This window comes from Oncorhynchus keta, chromosome 18, assembly GCF_023373465.1.
Source record: "Oncorhynchus keta strain PuntledgeMale-10-30-2019 chromosome 18, Oket_V2, whole genome shotgun sequence".
In the NCBI taxonomy this organism is placed as follows: Eukaryota; Metazoa; Chordata; class Actinopteri; order Salmoniformes; family Salmonidae; genus Oncorhynchus; species Oncorhynchus keta.
In genome coordinates, this window is record NC_068438.1 from 36,275,742 (window position 1) to 36,292,719 (window position 16,978).

General features: G+C 44.2%; 1 protein-coding gene across 3 annotated transcripts in view; it reads left to right on the forward strand.

The window, feature by feature from the left end:
• robo1 (roundabout, axon guidance receptor, homolog 1 (Drosophila)) overlaps positions 1-16,978 on the forward strand; it is a 476,268-nt gene that overhangs the window by 451,679 nt on the left and 7,611 nt on the right. For all 3 annotated transcript variants that reach the window (XM_052467998.1, XM_052467999.1, XM_052468000.1), the window contains 4 exons: positions 1-325; positions 491-655; positions 12,130-12,405; positions 12,580-12,773. The exon at positions 1-325 is cut by the window's left edge and continues 178 nt beyond it. In XM_052467998.1, coding sequence (XP_052323958.1) covers positions 1-325; positions 491-655; positions 12,130-12,405; positions 12,580-12,773 — 960 coding nt within the window. The remainder of the gene's footprint in view (positions 326-490; positions 656-12,129; positions 12,406-12,579; positions 12,774-16,978) is intronic.

A 16,978-nucleotide genomic window follows, 5' to 3' on the forward strand; every position in this document is an offset into this window, starting at 1 on the left:
CACCACCACACCCACCCTCACCACCCTCACCACCCCCACCACCCCCAGCAGATGCACGGCAGGAGGCTGCTGCTGCGGGGCCTGGAGCAGACGCCAGCCTCCAGCGTGGGGGACCTGGAGAGCTCTGTGACGGGCTCCATGATCAACGGCTGGGGTTCAGCCTCCGAGGAGGACAACGCCTCATCAGGACGCTCCAGTGCCGTCAGCTCCTCAGACGGATCCTTCTTCACAGACGCCGACTTTGCCCAGGCCGTGGCGGCTGCTGCGGAGTACGCAGGCCTCAAGGTGGCCAAGTACCCCAACCCCACGCAAGGCCAGGAGGGAGGTAAGCACATATATTGTGATGTCACTTTATCAAGAACAGTAGAAAACAAGATCATGAGCACATGAACTTTGAATCAATATGATTCCCTTATTCTGCAAGCCCTTTGATAGGGGGAAAACCTTTTCATGGTTTCATGTGCCTTACCAAATGTGTCTTTCCATTCAGCGCGAAAGTACCAAATTACCCCCTCAGGCCACCGTCCGGGCAGCCCCCCTTCCACAGACAGTAACATGAGCACGGCCAACATGCATAAGAGGCCTCCTAAGAAGCAGAAACAGCACCCTGCAGCGAGCCACCCAGGGCTCCAGAGACGAGAGGTCTACGCTGAAGGTACAGTACAGAACAACACTTCATCACTAAAGTACTGTATGAGGTGGAACGTCATAATGAGTACTGGAGCTGTACCATGGATCCATCTGTATTCTAGTGTTCTAATACTATAATACCTCATAATGAGTACTGGAGCTGTACCATGGATCCATCTGTATTCTAGTGTTCTAATACTGTAATACCTCATAATGAGGACTGGAGCTGTACCATGGATCCATCTGTATTATAGTCCCCTAATAGCTCATAATGAGGACTGGAGCTGTACCATGGATCCATCTGTATTCTAGTGTTCTAATACTGTAATAGCTCATAATGAGGACTGGAGCTGTACCATGGATCCATCTGTATTCTAGTGTTCTAATACTGTAATACCTCATAATGAGGACTGGAGCTGTACCATGGATCCATCTGTATTATAGTCCCCTAATAGCTCATAATGAGGACTGGAGCTGTACCATGGATCCATCTGTATTCTAGTGTTCTAATACTGTAATACCTCATAATGAGTACTGGAGCTGTACCATGGATCCATCTGTATTCTAGTGTTCTAATACTGGAATACCTCATAATGAGTATTGGAGCTGTACCATGGATCCATCTGTATTCTAGTGTTCTAATACTGTAATACCTCATAATGAGTACTGGACCTGTACCATGGATCCATCTGTATTCTAGTGTTCTAATACTGTAATACCTCATAATGAGGACTGGAGCTGTACCATGGATCCATCTATATTCTAGTGTTCTAATACTGTAATACCTCATAATGAGTACTGGAGCTGTACCATGGATCCATCTGTATTCTAGTGTTCTAATACTGTAATACCTCATAATGAGTACTGGAGCTGTACCATGGATCCATCTGTATTCTAGTGTTCTAATACTGTAATACCTCATAATGAGTACTGGAGCTGTACCATGGATCCATCTGTATTCTAGTGTTCTAATACTGTAATACCTCATAATGAGTACTGGAGCTCATGTTCTAATACTGTAATGATTCTAGTGTTCTAATACTGTAATACCTCATAATGAGGACTGGAGCTGTACCATAGATCCATCTGTATTATAGTCCCCTAATAGCTCATAATGAGTACTGGAGCTGTACCATGGATCCATCTGTACTCTAGTGGTTTAATACTGTAATACCTCATAATGAGTACTGGAGCTGTACCATGGATCCATCTGTATTCTAGTCCCCTAATACTGTAATAACTCATAATGAGTACTGGAGCTGTACCATAGATCCATCTGTATTCTAGTGTTCTACTACTGTAATACCTCATAATGAGTACTGGAGCTGTACCATGGATCCATCTGTATTCTAGTGTTCTACTACTGTAATACCTCATAATGAGTACTGGAGCTGTACCATGGATCCATCTGTATTCTAGTGTTCTAATACTGTAATACCTCATAATGAGGACTGGTGCTGTACCATGGATCCATCTGTATTATAGTCCCCGAATAGCTCATAATGAGGACTGGAGCTGTACCATGGATCCATCTGTATTCTAGTCCCCTACTGCTCTAATACCTCACTAGCCAGCCCCACCCATGTGATATATGATATGGTGCCTGTCTGAGACGCAGTGTCCAGGAGTGAGTGAGTGTGAGTGTGTCATGAGTCAGATCTTTAATCATTCTCCTCTTGTGTGTACACATGCACGCCAAGCATCGTTTCCAATCTGCAGCTGTGCAGAGCAGAGCAGACTGGGGTAGAATGGAGGGGGTCTGTTTCAGGGGACTACGGTCCATCTCCAGCCCGTTCTGCTGCTGCTGACACTGGAATGTCTTCCTCTCCAGCTAGCCACTAATGAAATTAACCCAGGTGCTTATTGAAGTGGCCCCTTGTCCTCACCTCCAGGAGCCAGGAATTAACAAGGCAGGGACCAACTACAGAGTAACAACGCACAGCACCAGAAATATGCTTATCCTTGTCAAAGTGAAGTGTCAACTTTAAGGTTATTGATTGTTTAATGTGTGCCCACGTGTTACAACAAAACTGGACGTTTTAGTTATGTACTCCTCTGGGATTTAGCTTTTTCAAATGGAATGTGTGTGTGTGGATAGATGTCTGTGGGTAGATGTGTGTGTTCGTGTATGTGTCTTTGTGTGTGTGTGTGTGTGTGTGTGTGTGTGTGTGTGTGTGTGTGTGTGTGTGTGTGTGTGTGTGTGTGTGTGTGTGTGTGTGTGTGTGTGTGTGTGTGTGTGTGTGTGTGTGTGTGTGTGCGTGTGTGCGTGTGTGCATATGTGTGTGTGTGTGTGTTGAGAGTGTGAGTGTGTGTGTGTGTGTGGAGCTGGCTCTCCTCTTACTGTGAGGTGTCCTTGTGTGTTGGAAGCACTTGACAGGGAGATTTAATATCCAGCCCCTCTCTGAGCCAGACCAGCTATCACTGCACCAAATTCTAGCCCCTCCTCCTCTCCTCCCCTCCATCCCTCCATCCCTCCTTCCCTCCATCCTGCCTTCCCTCCATCCCTCCATCCCTTCTTCCCTCAATCCTGCCTTCCCTCCATCCCTCCATCCCTCCTTCCCTCCATCCCTCCATCCCTCCTTCCCTCCCTCCTGCCTTCCACCCCAAACCATCCCTTTGAAGTAATCTCTCCACCCCTCCATCCCTCCATCCCTCCTCCCCTCCTTCCCTCCTTCCCTCCATCCCTCCTTCCCTCCATCCTGCCTTCCAACCCATCCCTTTGAAGTAATCTCTCCACCCCTCCATCCCTCCATCCCTCCATCCCTCCTTCCCTCCATCCTGCCTTCCACCCCAACCCATCCCTTTGAAGTAATCTCTCCACCCCTCCATCCCTCCTTCCCTCCTCCCCTCCATCCTGCCTTCTACCCCAACCCATCCCTTTGAAGTAATCCCTCCATCCCTCCTCCTCTCCTCCCCTCCATCCCTCCTTCCGTCCATCCATCCTTCCCTCCCTCCTGCCTTCCACCCAAACCCATCCCTTTGAAGTAATCTCTCCACCCCTCCATCCCTCCACCCCTCCATCCCTCCTCCTCTCCTCCCCTCCATCCCTCCTTCCCTCCATCCCTCCTTCCCACCTTCCCTCCCTCCTGCCTTCCAACCCATCCCTTTGAAGTAATCCCTCCATCCCTCCATCCCTCCATCCCTCCTCCCCTCCTCCCCTCCATCCCTCCTTCCCTCCATCCCTCCTTCCCTCCTTCCCTCCATCCTGCCTTCCACCCCAACCCATCCCTTTGAAGTAATCTCTCCACCCCTCCATCCCTCCATCCCTCCATCCCTCCTCCCCTCCATCCCTCCATCCCTCCATCCCTCCTTCCCTCCATCCTGCCTTCCACCCCAACCCATCCCTTTGAAGTAATTTCACCACCCCTCCATCCCTCCATCTCTCCTCCCCTCCATCCCTCCATCCCTCCTTCCCTCCTTCCCTCCATCCTGCCTTCCACCCCAACCCATCCCTTTGAAGTAATCTCTCCACCCCTCCATCCCTCCTTCCCTCTCTCCTCCCCTCCATCCCTCCATCCCTCCTTCCCTCCTTCCCTCCATCCTGCCTTCCACCCCAACCCATCCCTTTGAAGTAATCTCTCCACCCCTCCATCCCTCCTTCCCTCCTTCCCTCCATCCTGCCTTCCACCCCAACCCATCCCTTTGAAGTAATCTCTCCACCCCTCCATCCCTCCATCCCTCCTCCCCTCCATCCCTCCATCCCTCCTTCCCTCCTCCCCTCCATCCTGCCTTCCAACCCATCCCTTTGAAGTAATCCCTCCATCCCTCCTTCCCTCCCTCCTGCCTTCCACCCCAAACCATCCCTTTGAAGTAATCTCTCCACCCCTCCATCCCTCCATCCCTCCTTCCCTCCTTCCCTCCTTCCCTCCATCCCTCCTTCCCTCCATCCTGCCTTCCAACCCATCCCTTTGAAGTAATCTCTCCACCCCTCCATCCCTCCATCCCTCCTTCCCTCCTCCCCTCCATCCTGCCTTCCACCCCAACCCATCCCTTTGAAGTAATCTCTCCTCCCCTCCATCCCTCCTTCCCTCCTTCCCTCCATCCTGCCTTCCAACCCATCCCTTTGAAGTAATCTCTCCATCCCTCCATCCCTCCATCTCTCCTCCCCTCCATCCCTCCTTCCCCCTTCCTGCCTTCCCTCCTCCCCTCCCTCCTGCCTTCCACCCCAACCCATCCCTTTGAAGTAATCCCTCCATCCCTCCATCCCTCCTTCCCTCCTTCCCTCCATCCTGCCTTCCACCCCAACCCATCCCTTTGAAGTAATGCCTCCATCCCTCCTCCTCTCCTCCCCTCCTCCTCTCCTCCCCTCCATCCCTCCTTCCCTCCATCCTGCCTTCCACCCCAACCCATCCCTTTGAAGTAATCCCTCCATCCCTCCTCCTCTCCTCCCCTCCTCCTCTCCTCCCCTCCATCCCTCCTTCCCTCCTTCCCTCCATCCTGCCTTCCACCCCAACCCATCCCTTTGAAGTAATCTCTCCATCCCTCCATCCCTCCTTCCCTTCTTCCCTCCATCCTGCCTTCCACCCCAACCCATCCCTTTGAAGTAATCTCTCCACCCCTCACTCTGCTCTCCTCCAGCTCCCTCCATCTCCTCCCTCATCCCTCACTCCCCCTCTTTGTTCCCTATGTGTGTCTGAGAGGAGTAAGGAGGAGAGGAGACAGACAGTTCTCCAGCCCTGGCTGGATTCATTTTCATTTGGAGGTGATGGGGAGGAGAAAGGTGATAGGGGAGGAGAGAGGTGATGGAGAGGAGAGAGGTGATGGGGGAGGAGAGAGGTGATAGGGGAGGAGAGAGGTGATGGAGAGGAGAGAGGTGATGGAGAGGAGAGAGGTGATGGAGAGAGGTGATGGGGGAGGAGAGAGGGAGATGGGGAGGGGAGGAGAGAGGTGATGGGGAGGAGGTGGTGATGGGGGGAGGAGAGAGGTGATAGGGGAGGAGAGGTGATGGGGAGGGGAGGAGGGGGAGGTGATGGGGAGGAGAGAGGTGATGGGGAGGAGGGTGAGGGGAGAGGTGATAGGAGGAGGATGAGGGAGGTGATGGGGAGGAGAGAGGTGATAGGGGAGGAGAGAGGTGATGGGGAGGAGAGAGGTGATGGGGGAGGAGAGAGGTGATAGGGGAGGGGGTGAGAGAGAGGTGATGGAGGAGGAGAGAGGTGATGGGGGAGGGAGGAGAGGTGATAGGTGAGGAGAGAGGTGATAGGGGAGGAGAGAGATGATTGGGGAGGAGAGAGGTGATGGGGGAGGAGAGAGGTGATACGGGAGGAGAGGTGATAGGGAGGGGAGAGAGGTGATAAGGGAGGAGGGAGGAGGTGATGGGGGAGGAGAGAGGTGATGGGAGGAGAGATGATAGGGAGAGAGTGATGGGGAGGAGAGGTGATGGAGGAGGAGATGAGATGATGGGGAGGAGAGGTGATGGGGGAGGAGAGAGGTGACGGGGGGGAGAGAGGTGATGGGGGAGGAGAGAGGTGATGGGGGAGGAGAGAGGTGATGGGGGAGGAGAGAAGTGATGGGGGATGAGAGAGGTTATGGGGGATGAGAGAGGTTATGGGGGAGGAGAAAGGTGATAGGGGAGGAGAGAGGTGATACGGGAGGAGAGAGATGATAGGGAAGGAGAGAGGTGATGGGGAGGAGAGAAGTGATGGGGGATGAGAGAGGTGATGGGGGATGAGATAGGTGATGGGGAGGAGAGAGGTGATGGGGGAGCAGACAGGTGATAGGGGAGGTGAGAGATGATGGGGGAGGAGAGAGGTGATGGGGGAGGAGAGAGGTGATGGGGTGGTGAGAGGTGATGAGAGGGTCTAAGGGGTAGGATCTAGGAGTTTGAGTCTACGGGCTAGGGTCTCGGAGATAGGGTCTAAGGGCTAGGGTATAGAAGTTAGGGTCTAAGGGCTAGGATCGAGGAGTTAGGGTCTACGGGCTAGGGTCTAGGAGATAGGGTCTAAGGGCTAGGGTATAGAAGTTAGGGTCTAAGGGCTAGGATCGAGGAGTTAGGGTCTACGGGCTAGGGTCTAGGAGATAGGGTCTTAGGGCTAGGGTATATAAGTTAGGGTCTAAGGGCTCGGGCTAGTCCTCTTACCAGGAAAGAACAGAGGAAGATGAAATACTGTATGTGAAGGTCCTAGTGGGAGGGGCTAGGGGCGAGGGCTGTAGTGTTCCCCCCACATATTGATATATACTGCAGTGTACCCCCCACATGTTGATATAGACTGCAGTGTTCCCCCCACATGTTGATATAGACTGCAGTGTACCCCCCATGTTGATATAGACTGCAGTGTACCCCCCATGTTGATATAGACTGCAGTGTTCCCCCCACATGTTGATATAGACTGCAGTGTACCCCATGTTGATATAGACTGCAGTGTACCCCCCACATGTTGATATATGCTGTAGTGTACCCCCCACATGTTGATATAGACTGCAGTGTTCCCCCCACATGTTGATATAGACTGCAGTGTACCCCCCACATGTTGATATAGACTGCAGTGTACCCCACATGTTGATATAGACTGCAGTGTACCCCCCACATGTTGATATATGCTGTAGTGTACCCCCCACATGTTGATATAGACTGCAGTGTACCCCCCACATGTTGATATAGACTGCAGTGTACCCCCCACATGTTGATATAGACTGCAGTGTACCCCCCACATGTTGATATAGACTGCAGTGTACCCCCCACATGTTGATATAGACTGCAGTGTACCCCACATGTTGATATAGACTGCAGTGTACCCCCCACATGGCAATTTCACAAACTGTTTGTTTATTTATTCATGTATTTTTGTCCATAGTAGTATGATAATTGACCCTCTGCTGTCCGGTCCTTTGGAGGCCAGTGAGAGCAGCAATCCACCCAGGACAGGAGAGGACAGGACAGCCATAAATACCCAGAAATAGCAACGGTTAACAGGGCAATTAAAAGACAACGGTATAAGTGGACCAAAACTCCCTCTCCTCTCTCCACCCCCCTTCCCCCTCCTTGATGCTCATTTCAGTCCTGTTTGCTCAGAGGCTGGTGAGATGACCAGGTTTGAGGTTATTTCCCCATGTGGTTCACATGCGTGTCCAATGCCTGTCTAATGCCTGATTTAACATCCAAACTAAAGTTTACCATTTCCATTCCCTCTTTGCTAATAACATTATTTAGCAACCACATTTATCCATACATTCAGTATAGTTGTCTAATGTGGGAATCAAACCTACAAACATGATGGTGTATTCTCCAACCAACTGAGCCATTGTTGATGCTCTCTTTAATGCCCAGGGGCCTTGTCCACAAAGCGTCTCAGAGTAGAAAGTTGGCTGTAAGTATTACTGTTATGGGTACAAATAAAAGCTATGTATGAACCCTCTTCAGTCATAAGAATCCCACCTAATGGATAGTTATTTAGGATGAGGTGTCCTAACCAGTTTAGAGTTACCAGCACCTGTCTAGAGAGAGAGAGCGAGAGAGATAGAGAGAGAGACAGAGACAGAGACAGAGACAGAGACAGAGACAGAGATAGAGACAGAGACAGAGAGAGAGACAGAGACAGAGACAGAGACAGAGAGAGAGACAGAGACAGAGACAGAGACAGAGACAGAGACAGAGACAGAGACAGAGACAGAGACAGAGACAGAGAGAGAGAGAGACAGAGACAGAGACAGAGACAGAGACAGAGACAGAGACAGAGACAGAGACAGAGAGAGAGAGAGAGGTGGTGCACATATGTGATGTGGTAAGGCATTTTCGGGGACCACTTTTGGCTCTACTTTCAGAACTACTGTCTAAAAAGTATACAGAAGTAGCAGAGAATCTCTTTAACTTTGATTTTGTCAGTTAGGATAATAGACCTTTCAAATATTATGCAACGTGATATATAACGTCTATATCATCAGAATTCCACTTAACAACCTTTATACTGTATGATTCATTGCATTATCCCTATCACATTATTACAAATATCAGAATTCCACTTAACAACCTTTATACTGTATGATTCATTACATTATCCCTATCACATTATTACAAATATCAGAATTCCACTTAACAACCTTTATACTGTATGATTCATTACATTATCCCTATCACATTATTACAAATATCAGAATTCCACTTAACAACCTTTATACTGTATGATTCATTGCATTATCCCTATCACATTATTACAAATAAAACAACCTATCAGATTCATTCCACACATTAACAAATATCAGAATTCCACTTTTATACTGTATGATGCATTGCATTATCCCTATCACATTATTACAAATATCAGAATTCCACTTAACAACCTTTATACTGTATGATTCATTACATTATCCCTATCACATTATTACAAATATCAGAATTCCACTTAACAACCTTTATACTGTATGATTCATTACATTATCCCTATCACATTATTACAAATATCAGAATTCCACTTAACAACCTTTATACTGTATGATTCATTGTATTATCCCTATCACATTATTACAAATATCAGAATTCCACTTAACAACCTTTATACTGTATGATTCATTACATTATCCCTATCACATTATTACAAATATCAGAATTCCACTTAACAACCTTTATACTGTATGATTCATTGCATTATCCCTATCACATTATTACAAATATCAGAATTCCACTTAACAACCTTTATACTGTATGATTCATTACATTATCCCTATCACATTATTACAAATATCAGAATTGGAAAAAAAAAAAAAAAAAGGTTACGCATGCAAAATATTAATCAAGAATTAGGCAAAGTGATCATGTCAGGCGAAAATGATATCAAACTTTTTACCATTGCAACATTTGATGTACAGTCACATTCACTGTGTTTGTCTCACACGTGTTATAGAGTTCACAGCGTGATTGGTTATTCCCAATCATTTACGAGTTGGTCAATGACTATCCGTCATCACTATCCTTCCTTTGCGTTACCTCAATCTGTGGTGAATAGCTGAGAAACGTTTCTGAATTGATTTTACTCCTGGCTCAGGATTTGTCTGAGCGCTGTCTTAACATCCTCCTAAAACCCACTCTGAGCTGGGAGGTTTTTAAGTCTCATCACAGGTTTTAACAGAATTCCTAGGACCTTTTCGGAGATGCTTTGTGGATACGGGCCCTGCCATTGAAACCTGGCCTCTTTCCTCACCTCCATGTGTCCATAAATCTGCCTGGCTGTCCTCTCCTCTCCTCCTCCTCCTGTAGTGGGCTATATCTCACAGACAGTGGCATTGATCAGATCCTGACGGAGGTAGGAGGCAGGGGAGAAATGAAAGAAGCTTTTCCACCCTATGATATTGACTGACCCACTGTGTATTCAGGAGGGGCGTGTGTGTTGTGTGTATGTGTAGGGGAGGGGGGATATTCAGGAAAGTGTATTAGACCTTCCTGATTTGGTCAAAGAGACACAGACAAAACACACCGGCAACCCCTTTAGCCCCCGAGTGTGTAAAAAGTTCCTACAGTGTGTGATTCAGGGATGCTGGGTGTGAGCGGTGTTGGGATGCTGGGTGTGAGCGGTGTTGGGATGCTGGGTGTGAGCGGTGTTGGGATGCTGGGTGTGAGGGGCGTTGGGATGCTGGGTGTGAGGGGCGTTGGGATACTGGGTGTGAGCGGCGTTGGGATGCTGGGTGTGAGCGGTGTTGGGATGCTGGGTGTGAGCGGTGTTGGGATGCTGGGTGTGAGCGGTGTTGGGATGCTGGGTGTGAGCGGTGTTGGGATGCTGGGTGTGAGCGGTGTTGGGATGCTGGGTGTGAGCGGTGTTGGGATGCTGGGTGTGAGCGGTGTTGGGATGCTGGGTGTGAGCGGTGTTGGGATGCTGGGTGTGAGGGGCGTTGGGATGCTGGGTGTGAGCGGTGGCAATGGCTGGTTGCTATGTTTATTAATTTTGTAATCCTGTGTGGATTATGGACCGTGCCGGCCCACAGAGCTGAGCCATCCCTCAAATGGGCCTCTGATTAAAAGATGAAAAGATATCGATCGCAAGCGGAGCAGACAAGGCTTTTCTCAGGCAGCGTGTTTTGTTTGTGTGTGTGTGTCTGTAGAGGTGTGAGCGCTTAGGCAGCCCACCAGTCAGGCTCATATGAATAATGACTCAAGGACAGACAGCATTGATTCATCGACAGCGGAAATGGAGCGGGACAGAGAACCAGCTGCTGACCGTCACGCTCGCCTCTGCTAACCCTCTCCTCCATCTCTTCTCTCTCTTCTCCATCACTCTCTCTCCTTCATCACTCTCTCTCCTCCATGTCTCTCTCCATGTCTCTCTCCTCCATCTCTCTCCATCTCTCTCTTCTCCATCACTCTCTCTCCTTCATCACTCTCTCTCCTCCATGTCTCTCTCCATGTCTCTTTCCTCCATCTCTCTTTCTCCTCCATGTCTCTCTCCATGTCTCTCTCCTCCATCTTTCTCTCCTCCATGTCTCTCTCCATGTCTTTCTCCTCCATCTCTCTCTCCTCCATCTTGCTTTCTCCTACATCTCTCTCCCCTCCATCTCTCTCTCCTCCTCTCTCTCTTCCATCTCTCTCTCTATCTCTCTCCTCTATCTCTCTCCTCTATCTCTCTCCATTTCCTCCATCTCTCTCTTTCTTCCATCTCTTTCTCCTCCATCTCTCTCTCTCTCCATCTCTCTCTCCTCCTCTCTTTCTTCCATCTCTCTCTCCTCCATCTCTCTCTCTCTCCATCTCTCTCTCCTTGTTTCCCTTTTTTCTTATCTCTTTCCCGTCTCCCCCCTCTCACTTATTCCCCTCTCTCACCTTGTCCCCTCTTCCCCTCACTTCCTCCACTTTGTCACTCTCTCACCTCTTTCCCTTCACTCCTCCCTCCCCTCCATGTTCCCTTCACTCCTCCCTCCCCTCCATGTTCCATGTCTCCCTCCCTCTCTGCCTGCCATTACCCCTTATCTCCCCACTGTCTCCCATCTGTCGTCCCAGGCTGTGTGTACACAGTACAGTCCAGATTGCTTCAGCTTGGTCAGTATGTGTATACACAGTAGGCTCTAATGGCTAGGCTCTAATGTCTAGGCTCTAATGTCTAGGCTCTAATGGGTAGGCTCTAATGGCTAGGCTCTAATGGGTAGACTCTAATGGCTAGGCTCTAATGGCTAGGCTCTAATGTCTAGGCTCTAATGTCTAGGCTCTAATGGCTAGGCTCTAATGGCTAGGCTCTAATGGCTAGGCTCTAATGGCTAGGCTCTAATGGCTGGGCTCTAGTGGATAGGCTCTAAGGGCTAGGTTCTAATGGCTAGGCTCTAATAGGTAGGCTCTAATGGGTAGGCTCTAATGGCTAGGCTCTAATGGGTAGACTCTAATGGCTAGGCTCTAATGGCTAGGCTCTAATGGCTGGGCTCTAGTGGATAGGCTCTAAGGGCTAGGTTCTAATGGCTAGGCTCTAATAGGTAGGCTCTAATCTAATGGCTAGGCTGGCTCTAATCCAGAGCACATTGACTCATTATCTTCCATCCACAAGTTTTCAACTGAGTAACTAATGTCCTCCTCTTCCTTTGTTTATCTTCCAGATCTGCCTCCTCCTCCCATCCCCCCTCCAGCGGGGCTCAAGTCCCCCACACATCCCTCCAAGACAGCCCTGGAGGCCCGGGGGATGATGTCTCCCAAGGCAGGCGAGGGCAGGGACAGGAGAGGGGACTCAGGAGGAGGGTACCGGCCACGGGAGGGATCGGACCCCCGTACCAGCTCCTCTGAGCGCCGGGAGACCCAGGACAGACAGAAGATCCCCCGTGCAGGGAAAGGGAACAAACAGGAGGGGGGCAGCACCAAGGCACGCCAACAACCAGGTACAGAGAACACCTAGGGACATGAAACTAATGACATTTAACCTAGCAGTATATTGTTCTTTCTGCTCTGTAGACATGCCGTTCTGACAGGGCAACTTTAGATTGGGAATAGCTGTATGTATTGTGTTGAAGGACATAAGTTCTCAGTGTCTCCTCTCTCCTCTTTTGTCCCAGGACCAGAGGACATCCTGCCCTACAGCCGCCCCTCCTTCCCCACGGTCCACAGTCCCAGAGACAGGGACCCCAGCTCCTCCAGCTCTATGTCCTCCCGGGGTTCAGGGGGCCGGCGGAGAGGAGAGGGGGGGCCGGGGGCCCGCAGGAACCCCAACGACATGGGGGCCTTCCAGCCAGGAGACGATGACTTAGAGGTACAGTGCTTGCCGACTGGCCAACTCATAGTGTTACTGCAGATGCAATATTGGCCGATGAGATTAAATGCTGTCTATATATTGTGATGCTTGTTGAAATGCTGTGTATATTTTGTGATGCTCATTGAAATGCTGTGTATATATTGTGATGCTTATTGAAATGCTGTGTATATATTTTTTATGCTTATTGAAATGCTGTGTATATATTGTGATGCTTATTGAAATGCTGTGTATATATTGTGATGCTTGTTGAAATGCTGTGTATATATTGTGATGCTTGTTGAAATGCTGTGTATATATTTTTGATGCTTGTTGAAATGCTGTGTATATATTTTTTATGCTTATTGAAATGCTGTGTATATATTGTGATGCTTGTTGAAATGCTGTGTATATATTTTTTATGCTTATTGAAATGCTGTGTATATATTTTTGATGCTTGTTGAAATGCTGTGTATATATTTTTTATGCTTGTTGAAATGCTGTGTATATATTTTTGATGCTTATTGAAATGCTGTGTATATATTTTTGATGCTTGTTGAAATGCTGTGTATATATTTTTTATGCTCATTGAAATGCTGTGTATATATTGTGATGCTTATTGAAATGCTGTGTATATATTGTGATGCTTATTGAAATGCTGTGTATATATTTTTTATGCTTATTGAAATGCTGTGTATATATTTTTGATGCTTGTTGAAATGCTGTGTATATATTGTGATGCTTATTGAAATGCTGTGTATATATTGTGATGCTTATTGAAATGCTGTGTATATATTGTGATGCTTGTTGAAATGCTGTGTATATATTGTGATGCTTATTGAAATGCTGTGTATATATTGTGATGCTTATTGAAATGCTGTGTATATATTGTGATGCTTATTGAAATGCTGTGTATATATTGTGATGCTTATTGAAATGCTGTGTATATATTGTGATGCTTATTGAAATGCTGTGTATATATTGTGATGCTTATTGAAATGCTGTGTATATATTGTGATGCTTGTTGAAATGCTGTGTATATATTGTGATGCTTATTGAAATGCTGTGTATATATTGTGATGCTTATTGAAATGCTGTGTATATATTGTGATGCTTATTGAAATGCTGTGTATATATTGTGATGCTTATTGAAATGCTGTGTATATATTTTTGATGCTTATTGAAATGCTGTGTATATATTTTTGATGCTTATTGAAATGCTGTGTATATATTTTTGATGCTTGTTGAAATGCTGTGTATATATTGTGATGCTTATTGAAATGCTGTGTATATATTGTGATGCTTATTGAAATGCTGTGTATATATTGTGATGCTTATTGAAATGCTGTGTATATATTGTGATGCTTATTGAAATGCTGTGTATATATTGTGATGCTTATTGAAATGCTGTGTATATATTGTGATGCTTATTGAAATGCTGTGTATATATTGTGATGCTTATTGAAATGCTGTGTATATATTGTGATGCTTATTGAAATGCTGTGTATATATTGTGATGCTTATTGAAATGCTGTGTATATATTGTGATGCTTGTTGAAATGCTGTGTATATATTTTTTATGCTTGTTGAAATGCTGTGTATATATTTTTGATGCTTATTGAAATGCTGTGTATATATTTTTTATGCTTGTTGAAATGCTGTGTATATATTTTTGATGCTTATTGAAATGCTGTGTATATATTTTTTATGCTTGTTGAAATGCTGTGTATATATTTTTTATGCTTGTTGAAATGCTGTGTATATATTGTGATGCTTATTGAAATGCTGTGTATATATTGTGATGCTTGTTGAAATGCTGTGTATATATTTTTTATGCTTGTTGAAATGCTGTGTATATATTTTTGATGCTTATTGAAATGCTGTGTATATATTTTTATGCTTGTTGAAATGCTGTGTATATATTTTTTATGCTTGTTGAAATGCTGTGTATATATTGTGATGCTTATTGAAATGCTGTGTATATATTGTGATGCTTGTTGAAATGCTGTGTATATATTTTTATGATGCTTGTTGATGCTTAAAATGCTGTGTATATATTTTGCTTGTTGAAATGCTGTGTATTTTTATGCTTGTTGAAATGCTGTGTATATATTTTGATGCTTATTGAAATGCTGTGTATATATTTTTATGCTTGTTGAAATGCTGTGTATATATTTTTATGCTTGTTGAAATGCTGTGTATATTTTTGATGCTTATTGCTGTGTATATATTTTTATGAAATGCTGTGTATATATTTTTATGCTTGTTGAAATGCTGTGTATTGTGATGCTTAAAATGCTGTGTATATATTGTGATGCTTGTTGAAATGCTGTGTATATATTTTTATGCTTGTTGAAATGCTGTGTATATATTTTGATGCTTATTGAAATGCTGTGTATATATTTTTGCTTGTTGAAATGCTGTGTATATATTTTTGATGCTTAAAATGCTGTGTATATATTTTTTATGCTTATTGAAATGCTGTATATATTTTTATGCTTATTGAAATGCTGTGTATATTTTTTATGCTTATTGAAATGCTGTGTATATATTTTTATGCTTATTGAAATGCTGTGTATATATTTTTATGAAATGCTGTGTATATATTTTTTTATGCTTGTTGAAATGCTGTGTATATATTTTTATGCTTAAATTGATGCTGTGTATATATTTTTTTATGCTTGTTGAAATGCTGTGTATAATTTTTATGCTTGTTGAAATGCTGTGTATATATTGTGATGCTTATTGAAATGCTGTGTATATATTTTTATGCTTATTGAAATGCTGTGTATATATTTTTATGCTTATTGAAATGCTGTGTATATATTTTTATGCTTATTGAAATGCTGTGTATATATTTTTATGCTTGTTGAAATGCTGTGTATATATTGTGATGCTTGTTGAAATGCTGTGTATATATTTTTATGCTTATTGAAATGCTGTGTTGAAATGCTGTGTATATATTTTTTATGAAATGCTTGTTGAAATGCTGTGTATATATTTTTATGCTTGTTGAAATGCTGTGTATATATTTTTATGCTTGTTGAAATGCTGTGTATATATTGTGATGCTTTGAAATGCTGTGTATATATTTTTATGCTTATTGAAATGCTGTGTATATATTTTTGATGCTTATTGAAATGCTGTGTATATATTTTTTATGTTATTGAAATGCTGTGTATATATTTTTATGCTTGTTGAAATGCTGCTGTGAAATGCTGTGTATATATTGTGATGCTTATTGAAATGCTGTGTATATATTGTGATGCTTATTGAAATGCTGTGTATATATTGTGATGCTTATTGAAATGCTGTGTATATATTTTTGAAATGCTGTGTATATATTGTGATGCTGATGCTTATTGAAATGCTGTGTATATATTGTGATGCTTATTGAAATGCTGTGTATATATTGTGATGCTTATTGAAATGCTGTGTATATATTGTTGTTGAAATGCTGTGTATATATTTTTTATGCTTATTGAAATGCTGTGTATATATTTTTATGCTTATTGAAATGCTGTGTATATATTTTTTATGCTTATTGAAATGCTGTGTATATATTTTTTGATGCTTATTTTTATGTTGAAATGCTGTGTATATATTTTTTATGCTTGTTGAAATGCTGTGTATATATTTTTTATGATGCTGTGTATATATTTTTATGCTCATTGAAATGCTGTGTATATATTGTTGAAATGCTGTATTGATGCTGTGTATATATTGTGATGCTTATTGAAAATGCTGTGTATATATTTTTATGCTCATTGAAATGCTGTGTATATATTTTTATGCTTATTGAAATGCTGTGTATATATTTTTATGCTTGTTGAAATGCTGTGTATATATTTTTTATGCTTATTGAAATGCTGTGTATATATTTTTATGCTTGTTGAAATGCTGTGTATATATTTTTATGCTTATTGAAATGCTGTGTATATATTTTTATGCTGTGTGCTGTGTATATATTTTTATGCTTATTGAAATGCTGTGTATATATTTTTTATGATTGAAATGCTGTGTATATATTTTTATGAAAATGCTGTGTATATATTTTTATGCTTGTTGAAATGCTGTGTATATATTTTTATGCTTAAAATGCTGTGTATATATTTTTATGCTTATTGAAATGCTGTGTATATATTTTTATGCTTAAAATGCTGTGTATATATTTTTATGCTTATTGAAATGCTGTGTATATATTTTTATGCTTATTGAAATGCTGT